Source organism: Limanda limanda, chromosome 5 (assembly GCF_963576545.1).
Source record: "Limanda limanda chromosome 5, fLimLim1.1, whole genome shotgun sequence".
NCBI lineage: Eukaryota > Metazoa > Chordata > Actinopteri > Pleuronectiformes > Pleuronectidae > Limanda > Limanda limanda.
In genome coordinates, this window is record NC_083640.1 from 26,707,252 (window position 1) to 26,727,789 (window position 20,538).

At 41.3% G+C, this 20,538-nt stretch overlaps 1 protein-coding gene across 1 annotated transcript in view; it reads right to left on the minus strand.

Moving 5' to 3' along the window:
• Window positions 1–4,791: 4,791 nt before the first annotated feature.
• loxl2b (lysyl oxidase-like 2b) overlaps window positions 4,792–20,538 on the minus strand; it is a 44,990-nt gene continuing 29,243 nt past the window's right edge. Inside the window, exons 7-14 of the mRNA XM_061072079.1 lie at window positions 17,876–18,027; window positions 17,611–17,778; window positions 14,713–14,878; window positions 13,990–14,230; window positions 12,744–12,859; window positions 11,953–12,089; window positions 11,749–11,860; window positions 4,792–8,449 (exon numbers count right to left, since the gene is read on the minus strand). Coding sequence (XP_060928062.1) covers window positions 8,379–8,449; window positions 11,749–11,860; window positions 11,953–12,089; window positions 12,744–12,859; window positions 13,990–14,230; window positions 14,713–14,878; window positions 17,611–17,778; window positions 17,876–18,027 — 1,163 coding nt within the window. The 3' untranslated portion in view covers window positions 4,792–8,378. The remainder of the gene's footprint in view (window positions 8,450–11,748; window positions 11,861–11,952; window positions 12,090–12,743; window positions 12,860–13,989; window positions 14,231–14,712; window positions 14,879–17,610; window positions 17,779–17,875; window positions 18,028–20,538) is intronic.

Consider the following 20,538-nt stretch of genomic DNA (forward strand, 5'->3'; position numbering starts at 1 on the left):
CTTGTCCTCTGTTATAAATGATACAGTTGTGTTTTTGAATAGAATACTGACTCAACACGAGAAAAAAACTGCCCCAGGGGTTCCTGAACCTTCTTGGGCCTGAAGAGCTGCGGCGTCATTGCACATTTGGTGTAGTAGTATTTCACCGAGAACATCAATTCTGTTTCCTTGTTGATATTTAATGGTACCAATGTCAAATAAATAACTGCATTTTCCACAGGGGAACCTTACATATGCATGTTTTAAGTAGCTGCTACAAATCACATGTATTTAGTATTTTGCCATATGTATATTTTTTCTGTATTTTGTGGGTAGAGGGGGGTGTTTGGGGGGGTGGGGTGGATATGGACTTCTTCAACTTGTCAGTGAATCTCTCTTGCAGTAGGGAAGCCAAAGAATGCCCCAACAGGTGCATTTCAGTTTGATCCAGTCTCTGGTGAGAACATTTACACAATTGTAAGACGTTGCCTTTTACATGTGAACAACGCAGCAGGAGATTCTCTGCTCAGACCGTTCACAAAGACACAAATCTCTGGAGCCTTCAGGTGAGGGTAATGTTTATATTCTGCTGTAATCCAGCCCTTCTTTGTGTTTTGTTGTGTAAAGTCTTCCAAAGTTTTCTGTCCAAGTTTAGTGTAAAACTGTCAAGGATGTGTTGCATGTTGGCTACAAAACACAACAAAAAATGGACCTTGAGTCGAGATTTCTAAGGCCAAGAATGTTATTTCATATACTGTTGCATTAAAATCATTTGAATAGTTACTACATTCCTCTTGATCTTGGAATCGCTGCTTTCTATTTCATCATATTTGTATTTTATTTTTATGACACATTATGAGCAACATATTGGTTTGTGTGTGTGTGTTGCACCTCATTACTGCCTTTGTTTTTTATTTGGCTCACAAACCCATAAAAACTCTTCAACCTGAACCTGGAGGAGTTCAGCACATTTTTCTGGTGGAAATCTGATCTGAGATGAGACTTCGTCTGGACCAGAGAAGGATAAAAACCCAATGTTCCGTTACGATGCAGAAGCAGCCAAAGTGGAGGATAGAAATAATGCTGCTTAAATCGGGGGGGAAATGAAATCATAATAATAAATTGACAATAATTGCTTTGTTTTATAAAAGCAAAGAAGTGGAAAAAATGAACTAATCATATTTCCCTCCCGTGGTTTTCCTGTCACTTTTTTGGGGAGAATTTCATGAAATTTTTGACAAAGACAATCTGGAAATGTGATAAATCTCTCACGAAACCCTTCACATTATAGAGATCTACCGTATTTTACAGTTATTGCCACTGCAACAAACTGTGGTTTCCAGCTGTTTACTTCCACAGAGAGCTGCAGCCCGAAATGAGTAGCTCTTTGTTACTTTTCTGATATGAAAACGAACCACGGAAGAATCAGGATTCAGGATGGAAGCACACCAACTTACTTTTAATAAACCCATAAACTAGTTTTATATCAAGGCCACAGTGGGACCCCCTGCCCTATTTTTTCTGCCAACCACACACGTATAAAACAGGATCACAGCTCTCTGCAGCCTCATACAGGAAGTTGTGACATTTCTGAAAACAGCAGACAAACATCTGTTGTAGGAAACAAATCATCTTTTTGATGCAAAACTAGACGATACCTGATGCTGATATTTTAATCTCTCACTGTTCCCTGACGTAGAAAAAGCAGGATCAGTCACTGACTAAAACAATTCAATCTTCAGGAATCAATGAGGTTTAGTTTATATCCATATCCAGTACGTGGCGAAATGTGGAAAAAAAGTAAATATTTGATTTCCGCTAAAATAATTTTTTTGTGGTAAATATATTGTGCACCATGAAGCAGAGGAGGAAAGCTCTCAGAAGTCTTAGGTTTATTCTGATAGAGCTGAACTTCTATACCAGGCTATAAATTCATTGTTTTTCTCTATTCTCTATGATTCTACATAAAGTAACCTTGAAATAATGTATGTTGTGACTGGAGTGATACAAATCAATTTGAATTGAATACACCTATACGTAGTTCTCAATCCCAAAGTTATTTGATCAAATAAATCCCAGAAATCACTTATTTAATAAGAAAGTACTTTAAAGTGCTCGAAATGTAGTTTACACGATTAACAAAAGATTGCAAAGACCAATGAAGTTAACAAAGGACATCGTGACATCACACAGGGTTCTGTTATAAAAGTGACAATATGATTTTGTACCCTTCAACTTACATACGCCGACTCAATTGCTTGGTTTTTTTGTTTTAAATTTGATGATCATTTATTACAATTAACTGATGAATTTATTGATTTATTGTTTGCCTTACATATTTCACATCATTTCTGCATTTGCTCCTTTGGCACCACTGAGATATAGTAATTGACCCCAGCAGACGTACAAGTGGCTTAATCTTATCTCAGGAGATATGTGACGTGTGACTCTGCCTCTCTTTATGTTTTCTCAAAATTCATACAGACACTTACATCCAACTATAATGAAAAAAATCCATCTCAGGCAGAAGTAACAGGGAGTTATTTTCACATGATGATTTGAATGACAGCCTAAATATTCACCTCTATGCATCTACTGCTTATTGTTTATCTCAACCTACTTTAACAGCCATGCCTGAGATCAGATATGAACTATAGACAGATCTTGCCAGAGGAGACTCTACCTTTGTCTAAAACTCGTGCCCGTCACATCTGTCTGGGAAGCAGCAGCGTCGGTGGCGGCAGCGTTGGGTCCTCCCTCTTCGTGCTTCAGCTCCGTTTACACTGCAGCCCAACAGATTACCCAAACAGAGGATGTCTGGCTCTCCTCCAACATCCACAGCTAGTGTTCTCCTACAGAGAAAGCAGCCGTAATTTAAAGACCGCATAAAGATTTGGGGCAGCTTACTGCGTCAGTTCTAAATGACTATACTTATGACGACTGTAATTCATCGGCTTTATGGTTTATTGGATGTACTCTGGCAGAAAAAGTATAATTGGACTTGAACTGTAAACATCCCTCCCCTGTACCAGTGGGCTTTGAAATGAGATCTGTCTGTGGCACATGGGGAAACAGGAGATTGCTCAGTATGTAGATATACCACTCGCATTGTTTGGGTGAAGCAGCTTCGGCCCACAGCTGCATGTTCTCCCTGGGTTTGTGTGGCTTTTTCTTCCACAGTGAAGGAACATGTTGCTGAAACACAATCCCCTTCGTTGAGTGTTTGTGTAGATTTGTTTGTAAGACCTGTGACAATATAGGGAATGCAGCTCCTTTCTACCACAATGCATCCTGGGATAGGCCCTGGCACATCCTGACAGAGAACAGAACAAGTGTTAAGTGAATAGATGCATATTTCACAGTTGAATGTAGCCCACTTCTATAAGTGAAAGAAAAATCCAGTATGTGTTTCTGGCCACAAGAGGGCAATGTTGCAGCATTATAGACTCTTGATGTTTATAGACTGTTTGATCTCACCACAGGAAATCATTTGCCATGTTAACCATTAATGTCACACAGGTCCTTTGTATTTTATTTCTGGGACTTTAAAGACCCGAAGTGAGTTTTCAGTCAAACAATATGTTTGTTTTTTTGAGTCCAATATTTTTCTGGAGCACCATCACATCTTTCTGAGAGCGTATTGTCTATTCCTCTGTAAAATGATTTATTGTTCTACTAACAGCTATGATTTTAGAAAGCCTAGAGTCCTCAGTCTGACCATGTCGCACATTTATAGATATCATTTCACAAGAAAGTGTTCACTTGAATTATTTTCCTTATTATCTGAAATTCACATCACATTAAAATGATTTATTATGTGCTGGTTGTTAGAGAGTTCATGTCCTGTTTGTTATGTTGTTTGCAGGGTTCCTGTCCTCTCTGTCATGTCAGTCTCACTTGTGGTTGATGGGATGGGTTACATAAAAACAATATTTCCTATCATAAACTAAAACATAACACAGCTAATATTACTTTCAATAGAAGACAAAATAATTCAAACTTTTATACACTAAAAGTAAGAGTTTTTAATAACTCTTTTCAAAATGAAATGCTTCTAAGATGTTTCATGATCTGCAGATACCCTGTAATTGTATGCTCCTATGCAAGCTGTCTTTGAACTTTTCTATGCTTACGTTCATGTTTGCGCATGTGTCTGCATGGCAGGTTGTTTACATCATGAGTTGCTTACATATTTGTTTCTTGCTCAAGTTGAGTCAGCTTTTTTCCTGTAAACAAACAGGGCCATTGGCAGACAGGCTTTGGCAGACAATGCACCTTCATTGTTTGGTAATGAAACACTGAAATGAACCCCTATTTGGAGGAGAAGGTTTATTTACAACCATTCCGAGGTTTTATAGGAAATGCGAAAAAAGGTACGGCTTCCCAGATCTCATGTGTATCATCTCACTTCTTGACACAGACGGGGTTAGAAATCCCATCTGTTGCAGTGTAAAAACTGATTGTTCCTCCTTCCCGCAGGTAAACATATGTGGAGAAAAGAATCTTGGGAAATCCATTGCAACAACATGTACTTCATCACAGAGGCTAAAGCCACTATAGCAGATGGTGGCATGCTACAATGAAGTCACTATGTATTTTAATGAATTCCTCTGTGTTGCACTGCACACATATTTCCACCTTTCCATACAATATATAGTTTGGTAATGATGCCAATGAAAATATCTGAAATATCAGCTATCAGCAGTGAATTACTGCTCTTGTAACAACAGTCTGTCAGGTGAAGTCAGAAATGACACACATGCACACTTTAAAAACAACGTTTCTTTGAAGAAGACCAATGAACAGCAAGGATTGGTTGTTCCGTAACTCTAACCTTTATTATATTTGGAAACACAAAGCACATCAAGCTCAGTTCAAGTATACTGTTAGTACACGTAATGTAGCTGTTCAAACATGTACTGTACCCTCAGAAAACAGAGGGCCAGTTTGATAGCACCATAATAAAAAGCATTATAAACTAGAATTCACATACATTATTGTACAATGTTGTAATAATATTATATAAACGTAATCTGAATGACAGAAAGTGTTTTTTAATTGTGAGAAAAGAAAAACAGAAAACCTGCAACTGTGCCTTAACATGAAGAAATGCTGTTGGTCCTCTCTGTTGTGAAGAGATGGAATCTGTGTCGCAACAGGATGGAAATCAGCTCTTCTGATTCGTTGTGAACATATAAAGCAGTGAGAGGAACTGGCAGACATCTTTGCACTTCTTTAAAAGCCTGTTGCTGTAACACAGTCCCATGAGCTTCATGTGGAGCCAACACTGTGCCAAGGGAAACACTACAGACCCACTACAGTGAGCATAAATCAAAGTCATATTAAAGATATCATTATTGTTTTGGTTATTAGCAGTAAAAAGGCACTTTGGAGAATAAGCTTCGAAGCCTCTAAAGCAGTGCTGGTGTAGGTCACATGTTTCACAGCTGAGCTGCCACTGGCTTGTACACAAATAGGACAAGTAGCCTTTTCTTGTTGTATTTGAAGATACAAAACGTCCTGTAGCTGAAAGTATCTACCCTCCAAACTGCCTGGTGTTCTCATGCAGCCGAGCTATAAGGTCCATTACTGCCTCCAGGTGGGGCCATGCTGTGCTCACCAGAAAACTCCATTCAAACAATCTAGTTCACCATTGCAGCATTCATGTTTAGGAATGCTCAAAACCATGGAAGTTCTTTTTTTATTCAATGGTAAGTTAATACATAAGTTAATATGTTTTTTCTCAAGAATGTGTCCGAGAAAATTGTTGAAAATGTTGATATTCCCTCGTCTTTTCCTCATATCACTATGCCTTAGTAGCATTTCACCCACACATGTCAGTGCAATAGATAAGAAGAAAAAACGTATATTAGCATATCAGCAAGAGAGCTAACATGGTTTGTTCAGAGTTTGTCTTCTTCTGTGTTGTGTCTGCTTCGTCTGTAAAGTAAGTCACGATAACAACGAGTCACATCAGAAACGGTTACAGCAAAAATAATCCTCACATATTCATGAAATATTTTATAAACTTGGTGACGATTACTCGCGGAGGTGTAGCTGGTGGCCTAGTTAGCTAACCTTTGGCAGAAATCCTATGCTTATTTATCCCTGCATTTTACGTCTGTGTTTTTTTTTTTTCAATAAAATGTTATTCAACAGGAAAGATAAAGCTTTTGCTGCCAACAAGTTTGCTAGTAGACAGTCAGTAAAATATTATTCTCTTTGCTTGGGCACTTGAAATGCAGAATGCCTCCTGTATTGAGACCGTGTGCAGACGATTCCTTTTCTGGAGCAGTTCACATTACAACAAACGCAGGTTAAATATAAGCTAATAAACTTCGACACTTTTCGCCAGTCTGTCCATCTAAAGCTCAGAACTGTCAAGACTGCTTGTTATAGGCAAACAGCTCAAATTCACTGGTCCAAACTCAATAATATGCCTCTTCTGTCTAGCTAAAGAATCCACTAATTATGACGATTTGAATTGTTTGAAAAGGCCTTTATGTAGGTAACACTGCTGTGTGAAGTCATTCTATACATGCACAAGCCAATGCACAAGGAACAATAGAAGGGGATGTTGTTCTAAATTGTGAATTGAGCATATCGAGCACTTGAGTGATATTTTGTAACAAATCTGCCATTTGCTCATTCTCACTTAAGCACGATTTCAACATTAAACCTATTTTCAGAATTACAGTTCTGATGAGACTTGCTAAAATAAACTACAAAGGAGAAAAGGCTTATCTAAATAAAGGGATTATGTTCAAATAGTAACTTAATACCAGGGTGAAAAAGAAGTGTTTCAATCCTCTCTGTAGTTAAAGGCTTCACTATAGACTGTCTGTATAAAGGCCTCCATTTTTCGTTATGCTGTAAATCTTCCCCTAGTGGATAGTTACAGTCTAACAATATGCAGTAAGGCAAACCCGGAAGGTTTAAAATGTTCATTTGAACAAAAATGTTCACAAGGTGACCAAGAAGAAAAGAAACATGAGGTCCAATATTAGCTACAAAAACAAACCATAGCTACATATCAGAAAAAGGAAATATATACGAACATGTCAGAACAAGACATTGTCTGGAGGCAAATCTTCCCCCAAGTGACGGGGTAGAGAACAGAGAGTTCTCCAAATCTGAATCACAATATTTGGCTTCTCTCTGTTTACAATATCTGGCAGTGCAGGTAAAAATGTTGGATGAATTGAGAACTCCTCCTGACTCACACCACCTCCACACAAACACCTGCTCATTGAAATGTTAGAACTTCACACTTAATGCAGACTCCTGTCTGGTCCATGTAGTTTGCAAAGCAGACAGGAGACAAATGTATACAACAATTTAAACAAATACTTTAGGGAACTTTACTGCACTTAAAGGTTTAGTGTGTAAGATTTTGGTGAAAGGGATCTATTGACAGATAATGAATATCAAATAATCATAGTGATGTTTTCAATAGTGTGTTTCATCTAAATTGTCTGAATAGTTGTTTTTTTGACCCTAGAATGGGCCCTTTAAATTTAAATACTTTATATTTATATCAGGAGTGGGTCCTCTCTACGGAGGCCGCCATGTTTTTTACAGAAGCCCAAACTGGACAAACTAAACACTTTTTGAGTTTTTATGAAAAGTGAAGGCACAGGTTCTCTTTCATGTTTGGAAGGTGAGGCTGCGGTGAGGGTTGTTCAGGTGCAATATGTAGCTTCACCACTAGATGTCACTAAATTCTACACACTGAAACTTTTCATCTTAGCCTTGCTCTTACAGCTGAAACAGGCAGCACTTGTAGTGGGCTGTTAGCTTTTTTCAGAACTTACTTATCTAGTTTAATATGCAGAAACTCTGTCAAAATGTCAAATTGTACCTTCTTCTTAAATATTTTGCCTATAAAGAGTTACAAGGCACTGTTAAATTTTAGATTAAAACTAATTTATTTCCAACGCTTTCATTTGTCAATGATCCCTCTCAGACGGCGTGACACAGACATCCAAACTCTCCAGGGTGATCTCTGAACAAAGAAACTGCTGCACGTCAGTGCTGCACTTAAATAGCTGCCACTTCCCAGCAGGTTTATTTCATCGCTCATTAAAAAAATAAAAAACACAGGGTACACAGAGAGCTTCTTGAAGTTAACCAGGGAGGGTGGAAGTGTTAGCGATGTTGCAGCTGCCTCTGTTTGGACAGGAGGGGGAATCAAATATTCTTTCTATTGGTAGAAAAAAAATAAAGGGTGGAGGGCCAAAGAAAGCTGCTGCCACGAGGATGAAGGGAAAAGATGATTGGACCAGGACAGGGCGAGCAGGAGGGAGCCACCACTGATGGAGATGCAGAGTGTTTGATGGCTTCACACGGTTTCCCTGCTGGAGGGAACGGCCGGTTACCTCCTCTCCTCTGGTTTGTCTTTACCTGTGGGTCACCTGGTTATTGATGAGGCCTGGGAACGTCTGTTCTGTTTCAGTGCTTAATGAGCCACCTATAGAAGAAAAGCAGACACAGAGTCACCACCACACACTTTCTCTAATAGCAGCTTCCACTGTACAAACTGTGATACAGGGAGAGCCCACACATGCCTTAATTTAGCATATCAAATACACAATATGATATTAAAACCAGGAATCCTATCACATGTTGCTTGTATGTATTGCCTTATACTGTAAATACTGAAATACTTGAGTTAGAAAATTCAGCTTGACCATATAATAGATACTGCATGTTGAGATATGGTTCTATATGTATAAACTGAATTAAATAATACAAATATTTTTGACGGAGGAAGCCCGGGGCCCCCGTCTGGAGCTAGGCCCAGACGGAGGGCTCGATGGCGAGCGCCTGGTGGCCGGGTTTGCCACGGAGCCCGGTCGGGCACAGCCCGAACAAACTACGTGGCACCCCCCCTCTCTTCATCTCATGGGCCCACCACCTGTGGGAAGACCCGTTGGGGTCGGGTGCGCAGCCACATGGGTGGCAGCGAAGGTCAGGGGTCTCGACGGACCAGACCCGGGCGGCAGAAGCTGGCTCTGGGGACGTGGAACGTCACCTCGCTGTGGGGAAAGGAACCGGAGCTTGTGAGGGAGATGGAGCGCTACCAGTTAGATCTGGTGGGGCTTACCTCCACGCACAGTCTCGGCTCTGGTACCGTACTCCTGGATAAGGGTTGGACTCTATTCTTCTCCGGAGTTGCCAAGGGCGTGAGGCGCCGGGCGGGTGTGGGGATACTCATAAATCCCCGGCTGAGCGCCGCGGTGTTGGAGTTTACCCCGGTAGACGAGAGGGTCGCCTCCCTGCGCCAAAGGGCTGTAGGGGGGAAAACTCTGACTGTTGTTTGTGCGTATGCACCAAACATCAGCTCAGAGTACTTGGCCTTCTTGGAGACCCTGAATGGAGTCCTGCATGGGGCTCCAGTAGGGGACTCCGTAGTTCTGCTGGGTGACTTCAACGCCCACGTGGGCAGCGATGGAGATACCTGGAGAGGCGTGGTGGGGAGGAACGGCCTCCCTGATCTGAACCCGAGTGGTCGTTTGTTATTGGACTTCTGTGCTAGTCATGGATTATCCATAACAAACACCATGTTCGAACATAAGGGTGCTCATAAGTGTACCTGGTACCAGAGTACCCTAGGCCGAAGATCAATGATCGATTTTGTGATCGTGTCATCTGATCTGAGGCCACATGTTTTTGACACTCGGGTAAAGAGAGGGGCGGAACTGTCAACCGACCACCATCTGGTTGTGAGTTGGATCAGGGAATGGGGGAAATTTCCGGATAGACCTGGTAAGCCCAAACGAGTAGTGCGGGTGAACTGGGAACGTCTGGAGGAGGCCCCCGTCCTAGGTATCTTCAACTCACACCTCCGGCGGAGTTTTTCTGGCATTCCTGTGGAGGTTGGGGACATTGAGCCGGAGTGGGCGGTGTTCAAAGCCTCCATTGCTGAAGCTGCGGCGGCTAGCTGTGGCCTCAGGGTCTTAGGTTCCTCAAGGGGCGGTAACCCTCGGACACCGTGGTGGACACCGGTGGTCAGGGAAGCCGTCTGATTGAAGAAGGAGGCCTTCCGGGATATGATATCCTGGAGGACTCCTGACTCGGTTGCAGGGTACCGACAGGCCCAAAGGGCTGCAGCTGCTGCCGTGTCGGAGGCTAAGCAGTGGGTGTGGGAGAAGTTCGGAGAGGCCATGGAGAAGGACTTTTGGTCGGCACCAAAGTGTTTCTGGAAGACTATCCGGCACCTCAGGAGGGGGAAACGGGGAACCATCCAAGCTGTGTACAGTAAGGATGGGACTCTGTTGACCTCAACTGAGGAGGTCGTCGGACGTTGGAAGGAACACTTTGAGGAACTCCTGAATCCGAATAACACGCCCTCTATGTTGGAGGCAGAGCTCGAGGTTGATGGTGTTTCGTCGTCAATTTCCCTGGTGGAGGTCACTGAGGTAGTCAAACATCTCCGCAGTGGCAAAGCCCCAGGGATTGATGAGATCCAGCCAGAAATGCTAAAGATGAGTTTTCTCAGAAGGGTGGCTGGCGTCTCCCTTAGAGATAGGGTGAGAAGCTCAGTCATCCGTGAGGGACTCGGATTAGAGCCGCTGCTCCTTTACTTAGAAAGGAGTCAGCTGAGGTGGTTCGGGCATCTGGTAAGGATGCCCACTGGGCGCCTCCCTTGGGAGGTGTTTCAGGCACGTCCAGTGGGGAGGAGACCTCGGGGAAGACCCAGGACTAGGTGGAGAGATTATATCTCAACACTGGCCTGGGAACGCCTCGGGATCCCCCCGTCAGAGCTGGTCAATGTGGCCCGGGAAAGGGAAGTCTGGGGCCCCCTGCTTGAGCTGCTCCCCCCGCGACCCGACCCCGGATAAGCGGATGACGATGAGATGAAATATTTTTGAAGAACTTTCAACCTCGTCTTTAAATCTCTCTTTGCAAATCGTGTATAGCAGAGGCTGGAACTATAATCCCACTCTCCATATGAAACTATTTCACCATGATCAAAGTCCCATACTTACAATTACGTTTCCTAAAAATACAACATAATGTGTTGATGAAAGTCCAAAATAAGCATGAATGTGGACTTTGAATAAAAAATATTAATTTATTAACTAACTAATGATAAGTACGTTATTAAGATCAATGATTCAATCAAGACAGAGTATTTAACAAAGTAGAAAAGCAGCAGAACAGATCAGACTAAGTGCAGAGAGAAGTGGAAAAAAGCTGAAATAATGAACCTCGTAGGATTTTAAGTGGAATGGATTGATATATGTTCATAAGAACTGTGCCTAATAGAGTAACGTCACAACTGGTCAAATCAACGACTGTTTTCAAGATATTTTGAGGTTATCTGCGAACATCTAATTCCCTATGAGAACATGCTTATTATTCATTTTGTGTGACTTCTTTGTAGCAATGTCAGCAGGTTCTCAGATCTCAGCTATTTAACTGGACACTTGTTATTTTCACTGAGAGGAATCAAGGTCAACACTTACACTGATTTTTTTAATAATATGTCATTTTTCTTTACCACATAGATTTATCTTAATTCATTTAAAAGTTATATTTTAGGATAAACTACTAATATGATGTATTGGGGTGTATTGTGTGTTTTAAAATTTTTATCAGAGCAATCAAGCTCAACCATTACACAATATCCAACTAAATGTGCTTAACAATGACGTGTGCATTACATTTACACTGTGACGTGACCTGCAGTGTAACAGCAGAAAAGGTTCAACTCTTCAATCCTGAGCACAATAGATGATCCTCTGAATCCCTGCCAGGTCTTACCGTTGTGGCAGCTGTACATCCACACACGGTGGCCGTCATATCGACATCTGCATTTCATGATGTTATTGCTGTAGTCTGACTCTGGCACTTCGTAGTTTGGATTAATTACTATCTGTGAGAGAGGAATGAGTCAAAGATTGAATGTGTGAGGCCAGCACGACGAGCTCGCGGATCATTTCACTCGTTAGTCGGAGGAAACATTACCTGGAAAATGTAATCTCCAGGTTTGATGTCAGTGATGTCGATCCACTGGCAGTCGATGTCGTGCCTGTAGGTGTCCCAGCAGCCCACAGTGATGCCCTGCTCTCCAAAGTTAGCACATTCATACCTCTTTTCAATACCTGCAAAGACACATTAGAAAATGGAAAAATGGCATTTAAGAAAAAAAAGAACTGCAATAATTCCTAAAGATGAATTACAGTAATTTGTGGATTTGGATCAGTTGCATGCTGCAGACTTAATATTGACATATACTCATCTTTACATTATAAACACAATCAATACAGTTGTTATTGGGAAAGTGGGAGTAAAAAATTGATCATTCCTTCACACTGCCGACAGGGTGCAAGTGTTTGAGGGCAGCTGTGTTATATTCACTCTCCTTTTCTCTCTGCCTTGGTCTGTAAACAAAGTTATCTGGCTCTTTAGTGGCTAAAGGTCTCACTATGTACCACTATGTGATCTATGCTGCAGAGCAGGTAGAGCTCAGTCCATCTGTTTATTAAAGCTTGATGAGAGCAGACATATAAGTTGTGGGCCAGAAAAACAAAACAATGATCTGAAAGATGCTAAATAAAATCCTTAGATCTGAGTGGAACAGCAGACTATAATGACAATTCTATGTTGATTCACAATTACAAGTTCCTCTTTCACATTACACATACTAATTTGACTCATAGTTAAAATAAACAAAATGATTGACGCAGCTTTAAAAAAGCCCATTGCTACATTACTTGGAAGCGACTTTTTCCCCAGGAATCAGATGGGACTCTCACCTTCATCGCACTCTGAGTCCTCCAGGCAAAAACTTGCTTTGTGTCCTTCACCCACTTTGGTTCCGTTGAGGCTGAACAGGTCATAGAGTGTAAACACCTCCATGCTGTGGTAATGCCTACAAACACAGGAAGACAGAGTTCATCAAGAACTTGACATTTACTGCAGCTCTAATCTCTGCTGAGAAAAAAAAGACACAAATTGGCACCTGCGACGCACAACACTATTTTACTACTTTAAATGGTCTGATTCCAGCATGAGTCTGTTCTCTCTGGTTCCGTTTGTCGGAGGTGCCAGAGGTTTGACGTGTGAAATCTGGTAGCTGTGTGAAGCTGGCATCAGTCAACTGTTCGTGCAGCCAACACGGGAACTGGTTGTATGTGCAGCAGCTTCAGCTTGAACACCACACGGTCAATTACAGGGCAGCAGCAGCAGAGTGTGTGGAGGGGAAACTGCTGCAGAAACATAATCATAATGTGGACCCATCCCTCTCTCTCTTTTCCTACCTGTTTTTCCTTATTCTTCAATTATCAATAAAAAGTCTCTTGATGATAAAGTTCAACCTTGATTATTTATATAAAATAAAGAAAACTCCTGTGTGTTAAATGTCACATGCATGCACATGTGCTGCCAATATTACACAGTTTGATTGTCTTTGGTTGTACTTCCTGTCTTTGTCTCCCTCTCTTGTGATCGTCAGCACTGCCCTGACCTGTTTCATCTGTGTCCTATTATCCCATCCGATCCTATTAGCCTCCCGTGTGTGTACATGTTCCCTTCAGATGGAACCCAAGAGCTTGTGGTCACAATGTGGGAAGATGTGTACTTGTGTGCTTGGTGTTCAAGTGGTTAAGTTGTGAAAACAACACTTCTTGGCTGCATATATTTACAGTATTTCTGGGGTCTAGAAGCCAATTTAGCAATGGTGAAAAGGTAAGACTATCAAAATCATCTTGTTTTCCTCAGACGAATTATAAAACTGCGACGAAAAACTTTAAATAACTAAAATTTTTATACTTTATCTATAAATTTAACAATAAAAGGAGCTGCCATAGTTTCTATGATTTCTGAAACCGTCAGCAAACAGCGCTCATCCCTCCCAGTCATCTTCTGTTCAGCTTCCCAGTGCTACCATTGGTTTACTGATGCTTCGGTTCTCTTGTGATTGTGTTTCTGATAAATGAAGAAAGACTGAGCTACTGAGGAGTTATCACATGAAAAAATCTCCTTGTACTCTGGGACACTGACCTGTGACAATCGTGCCACACCCAGGATTCTCTGTTGGCTTTGGGCCTGAAGTCCGAATGGCCGTTATTGTGGATCTGGGAGGAGAAGCGCAGCAGGCGGCGGTAGGAGTTGGCCGGGGCCTGACTGGAGGGGGAGGCCAGACAGTTCTCCTCGTACGCACACTGAAGCATGAACATGGGCCTGTCCTCCATGTAGGTGGTCTGCTCCACCACCTGAGGGTTCAACACCAGGTCAGGAGCCGCTGTGGAAGAGAAGAGCACATGAACAAACCCACAGAGAAGTAGATGGAGACAAAACCTATTTAGAAACACAGAGAAATAGCTTTTATTGGCCGCAAAAGAGCTCACGGAAGTAAATGAGCAGTTTCAGAAATGCAAATGTTTTTCTTTCTAAGATATAGTTTCTCCAATACTTGAATATGTTGGTTAAATTTGATTTGTAAAACAAGTCTGACAGCTTTCCAGTGTGAATGTTAAGTTACTGTTGTTGAATGTTGAAGGCTCAAATCAGAGTTTAATTAAAAGTGCAACTGTAATTTTACATTTCTTTATTCAGTCATTTGGGACCATACATTGTCAGGATCTCATAGGGCCCCACAGACAATCTCTCCCATGACTTCTAAGCACGGCCATTCACCTACAGTAGGTTCCATAGGTCTGAAAGCACCATTCTACTCCATATGAACACATAACACAAGATACAGAAGGAGTTAGCAAGTCTTACTCTCAGAACAGGAGACTCCAGCAGCATAGCGTCCCCCTCCTTTCGGGCAGCTGAGGTGGGCTCCGTGGTGCAGGCACTGGGACAGGGACATCTCGGTGCCGGAGCAGCGAACGCCACTCATCGCCACAGGGTCCGCACTCACCTGCCCCGGCCAATACCACGTCTCCTGTTGGAGAGAGCAGGAGCCTTAGTTCATGGCTGACTTATCATCCACCTCTGGTATAATCACAGTCTGTAAACACTGCAGAGACTTTCATGTGGAAAATCAGGTTGATAATTCAGACGGATGATACTCCTCACAGCCAGACTGCAGGATTATCTTTAATATCACAACCTGGATGCAACTATGATTCACTTCAGATATGATAAAGGTGCTTCAGTGATCAGAGCTAATCAAGATTTTAGTTATATTTTGAGGTGTGGGAGGATTTTACACAAGAGCGATACTGCAGTGAAACCTTATTTAAACACCATCAACAAAACCATTCTTATCTCTTTATTGTTTTATTATTACTCGTAATTTCTCTGGAAATGTAAGAACTACTTAATTTGTTTTACAAAAAATGGTAATTCCACTAATTAAAATACTCCCTTAGAGAATAGAGACTACAGAGTAAAATACAAATTTCTTTCTGGTATTAAAAAACAGTTGTACTCACTATGCAAACAGACCTTTTTAATAGTCTTTTATGTTATGTATTATATCACTGAACTTTATTTTATTAAAGCACTAATGAAATGAACTACTTGGTCATTTCAACAGGAAAAAGGTATCATATTAGTTTACATATGGGCTGATCATAGATGAGAAAGAATACAAATCTGTTCAGCAACTAACTATTATTATAAAATAATCCTTAATTATCCATAAATGTGTAGAATGTTTGACTGTGGTGATGTCAAGAGGACATTTTGCTCTGTTTTGATGAGAGAATGAAAATGTTCCAAGTATTAATCATTAACTTTTGTGAGGAAAGGCGATTCTCCACAGTGACCACAAGATGGAGCTCCTGATCCTCCTAAAGCATTGGGACTTAGGCAATAGTGTAAAGATGATGTTCATTAAACACAGTATAACAGTATAATAAGTGTAACATATAAAGAATATAATGACATATAAACTATTTATATATAAAGAGGAGACCTGTGTCTATATTATCAACATGCTGATGTCATGAGCTGCCACATAAAGACATGAGCCTCACTGTGACACTGTAGATGAACTTGCATTCCTCTGAATCCTATCTTTACACAAGGTCCACTCATAAAGCTCTTAGCTCCACAGCTCTGTAAACATCTTCACAGACTGTTGGTGTATGAACCCCCCCCCCTCCTCAGCCACTTTTACTGTTATCACGATGCATTCTAAACTCAGTGAGACACCTACTTCCTCCTTGTGAAGAAGAGAGGGGCTCTTCATCTTAATGTTGGACAGCGGTAAACAGTTATCAGTTTTTAATGACAGAGAGCGGTTGGTTGCTCTTAGCAACCACATACACAGAGAAACACAGGACAGTGAGTCTGTGTGCAAGTATAAATGCTAAATATTTTCATTGGAAATTTTACTTATCAGTTCTAATTTTCATGAAAAGTGTTTTTAAACCTGAATTTAGTTATGTATCAATTAATTAATATCTTGTCCTGTAAAACCTAGAAAAGTAGATAAATGTAACAATATGTCTCCGGCATTGCCACTAAGGCTGATTCATGTATATTAAAATATTTCAATTTACAAGCAAATAATTGCTGGTACCTGGTAAAATGTGAATGATCACTCTCATTAATATTCTATGCCATCTCCATGCACCTAAATCAATGTTCCATTCATTAGTTTTACAGGCAGGCAAGGAGAAAGTGGAAAGCTGTGTTTTATTTATAAGATCAAAATGAGCTCCACTTGACTCCTGGATGGAAAATCCTCAACTGCACAGGAAAGTGATGCAAACACCTGGGTGTGGCCACTTGGACCGCGAAAGGAAAAAAAACAGACTCAGTTAACTTGTACATTTTGTGATGCTGCCCTTCAACTCCCTCCAGACCTTAATCTACACCGAAGATCCAAGCTCACTGGCTGCGAATCAAAACAGACGACTAACTGATGTGGAGGCAGTTTGAACTATGAAAGGAAAAAAGGAAGTAGAGCTTGACCAAAGAAGGAGGGCAGAGGAAAAGAGAGAATATGAGAACAAACTGATGTAGATCAAATCAGGAGAAGCCTCTGAAATGGAAGTCGGGATGTGGCAGGTTTATTTTTACACCCCGTCCACTGCTCTGCCCTACACACTATGTTTAGGAACTCAGAGTTTGGGTTTGTCTTGGCTTGTCGGGGGCATTGGAGAGCGGCTGGCAGACAGTGGAGACCCTGTGGACGCAGTCAGGACAGAGAGCAGCTCTCTCAGTCTCCACACCGGCTCATGGACGTCTACAGTCCAGCCTGCACACCAGCAAGTTGGATAGTTTATTTTGCTTTGTGCTGTAACTTCTCTAATCCACAGCAATCAAAAAACAAAATTCCCTCACATCTGATGTAATTTTATATGTATGAACGTTATGAAGTTTAAGTTTTAAACATAACGGAACTTTGCTTTGAAGTTTCCACGAGTAAACTCATGTTAAAGCTATTGTTGAAAAAAAACAAGTAAAATGTTAGGTTGATAAAATGTTCTTAAAGTAAAGCTTTTTCATTGAAATAAAGGAGATCAGTTAATGAAACTTGTTGTTAAATAATAATAAATGCTATTTTCTACTGTGCAGTGGCAACACAAGTAGTTTACTGTGAAATACTAATGAAGGTTGAAATAATACATTGATAATGACTTTAAATCAAATAAAATTATATTAACAACAGACGATAATGTAGAATAAAATAATGTAATGTACTGGGGGGTGCACTAGTACCTGGAAAACTTTGCTGGCGAAGCCCAGGCCCAGCTGTCTGCACACCACCATGGCCTCCATGGTTCCCCAGCCTTCACTACACACCGTCCCCCACACCAGGGAGCCGTTTCTCTCCACCATCACCTCCACACGGCCCTCGAACAGATTACGACCTCCGCTCAGACGCAGCTGCAGCCAGGAGAATTACAGATTTAGATCATGTATTTGGTAAAAAAGTTACAGTTTGAGTGATCTCATGTTTGATTCACACAAAGCTGAGACGGACCCGCTCCTGGAAGCCCATAGCCGGGATGTTACATCTGACGGCTGCATCCTCCTCGTGGCTGCAGCCCAGGGACTCCTTGTTGAAGAAACACTCTGTGATGGATTTCTCAAATCCTGAACACACCACCTCGTTCATGTGCACCGGGCCCATGCCTGAAAAGCAACAAAAGAAGCTGTTTTGAAAAGATGGTTTTGGGTTTCTTTCTTTTATTCTTTCTTTTGTTTCCCACCTAAACTGAGAAGGGAAAACAAGTGATATTAACATCTGATGGATGTCCGTGTTGTGTCTGACAGCTCTGATACCAAATCAGAAATGTAATTGTAAATAAACATAGAACATAATTTGAGGATATTGAGGTAAATACTTTTATTCAATGACAGTTTCATGAGAAGATTGATCCCACTTTCATGTTCTATAAGTAATGATGCATTCACTTGCTCCTTGGTTTATTTGCAACTGGATTTAAATGTGATATATATGATTTTGTCCCAGTACATTTCCTGGTGTCAGTGGTTATAAACATCAGCGGCAATGCCAGATATAAATAGTTAGCCAAACAATTGGAATCGTCTGTAAACATATTTTACAATTGATGGATAAATTAATGGAAATAGGCTAGATGAACAGATGAACGATCCTCAATCAGCATGCTAATATGTTTTCCCCAGTAATATCATCGAAACTTACCTGACTAGTCCTGCACACTACAGCAGGCCTCAATAGCCCTGCTGTAGAGTGAAGGATGCTGGGAATTATCTGTGCATGTGATAGAAGAATGCACAGTGGAGGGTTTAAACTCAACGTGCAGCGTGTGCTGCATTCCATACATCTTTAAAATAGAGTTTTGAATGATGTTTTTATTGCTCAGTGTTTAATTTGCGTATTTTCTTTTTTTTTCAAAATTCCCCAAATTCCCGAGCTAAACTTCCCATGGAAAGTTTCCGCCCCTTTGCAACCCTAATCAGCGCTAATAAATAACTCTTCTAACTAATGTCTGCCACTCTCACAATACAAAATAAATAATGATATGCAATATGTGAATATATGCACAATTAATTAATTTCTTGCCATCAACAAAACTTGAAGGGATTTTATTGCAGTGGGGTTCTATTTTGTCCAATTTTTCCGACACCACAAGAGAGCACTATAAAAATACAACCTATCAAGTAAGCTCACATATAGGCTAATATCTTTAGCTTTCTATTCGCAACACGTGCAGGACAGCAAGAAAACTAATCAGTGTTTTCCCAGAATGTTGAGTTACTATGACGTATCGGAGTTTCTTTCTTTTATTTCCACCAGGGCCCTGTTTTTACTGCATGAGGTTACAGCCACTGATGAGAAATCATTATGGAAAGGATTCTGGAGAAGAAACATTTTCCATATCTCATATCACTGGAATGAGCTGCAACGTCCATGTTATGAAAAAGAAAACGGGGGGGGGGGGGGGGGGGGTCCTGACAAACCCACTTTATCTGCTGTAAAACTCTCCATGCAGCCAGTGATTTTACCGCACCAGTGTGGGTAGTCGTCAGAGGAGATTATAAAGTGAGGCTGCTCCGACTGAGACCGTCAATTAGAAATTAACTAGACAATAAAAGAAACCTGTCGTCCTCTAGGCCAAACCATCAGTAAGAACTAACTTTATCTTACACTTTTCAAAATAAGAAACGGGCTCATTTCAAACCTAGTCTGTAAAAAACCTCTGCAGCTTCAGTCTAAATTTAATACTTAACGAATTTGTGTGTTTTATTGCTGATATTTTGTAACCAGAGGCAGATCTAGGATTTTTATTAAATCAGGGGCCATAAAGGGGCCACAATTTACACAGAGGAACCATTTATATATGTTCATTATCCATACACCATTCCTGATTCAGGAAGGTCCTCATTAAAGTCATTATTGAAAGGACAGGGGCCAATCGGATCTTTCTGCTTTTCTGATGTCATTGGGGAGCTGGTTCCACCATTTAGGAGCCAGTAGAGCAAACAGACATGATTTTGTTGAGTGGCTAGCTGTCCCTCGCAGTGAGGGAGCAGCGAGCCTATTGGCAGATGCAGAGCTGAGTGGAAGGTCTGGGGTGTAACGTTTGACCATGTCCTGGATGTAAACTGGACCAGATCCGTTCCCAGCACAGCAAAGGGAGCAGAGGACTGGAGTAGTGTGAGTGAACTTAGGTTAAAGACCAGTCGAGCTGCTGCATTCTGGAATGCACATGACTTTGCTCACCAGGTTCCATGAACAAGAGGGAAATACAAACAGGGCTTTCTTTAGTTTCTGATTGCTGGTCATTATATTTTATTTTTGAATCAACAAAATGTACAAGGCCCTCGTTTAGGCTACCAACTAGCTCTGATTGTCGAAGTAATTCTACCTCCGACTACCCCAGTGTCACACGCAGCCACAGTCCTAACACAGAGTCTGAATTCAACATACCACAGACACCAAGTGGCCAAAAGAGAAGGCAGATTGAATTCTCTCTATGACCGATTCAATCCAAACAACAAGCCATTCAGCATCTGAACAGAATAACGTGCGAGAGGTTTATGTTTTCAGTACCAACATGTTTCTCCACAGGCTCTGTCCACAGTCCTGCTGAGCCTCGACTCTCTGTTCCCTCTTACAGCGCACTGACTAAATTCAAAACTGAAGGCACACAGGAG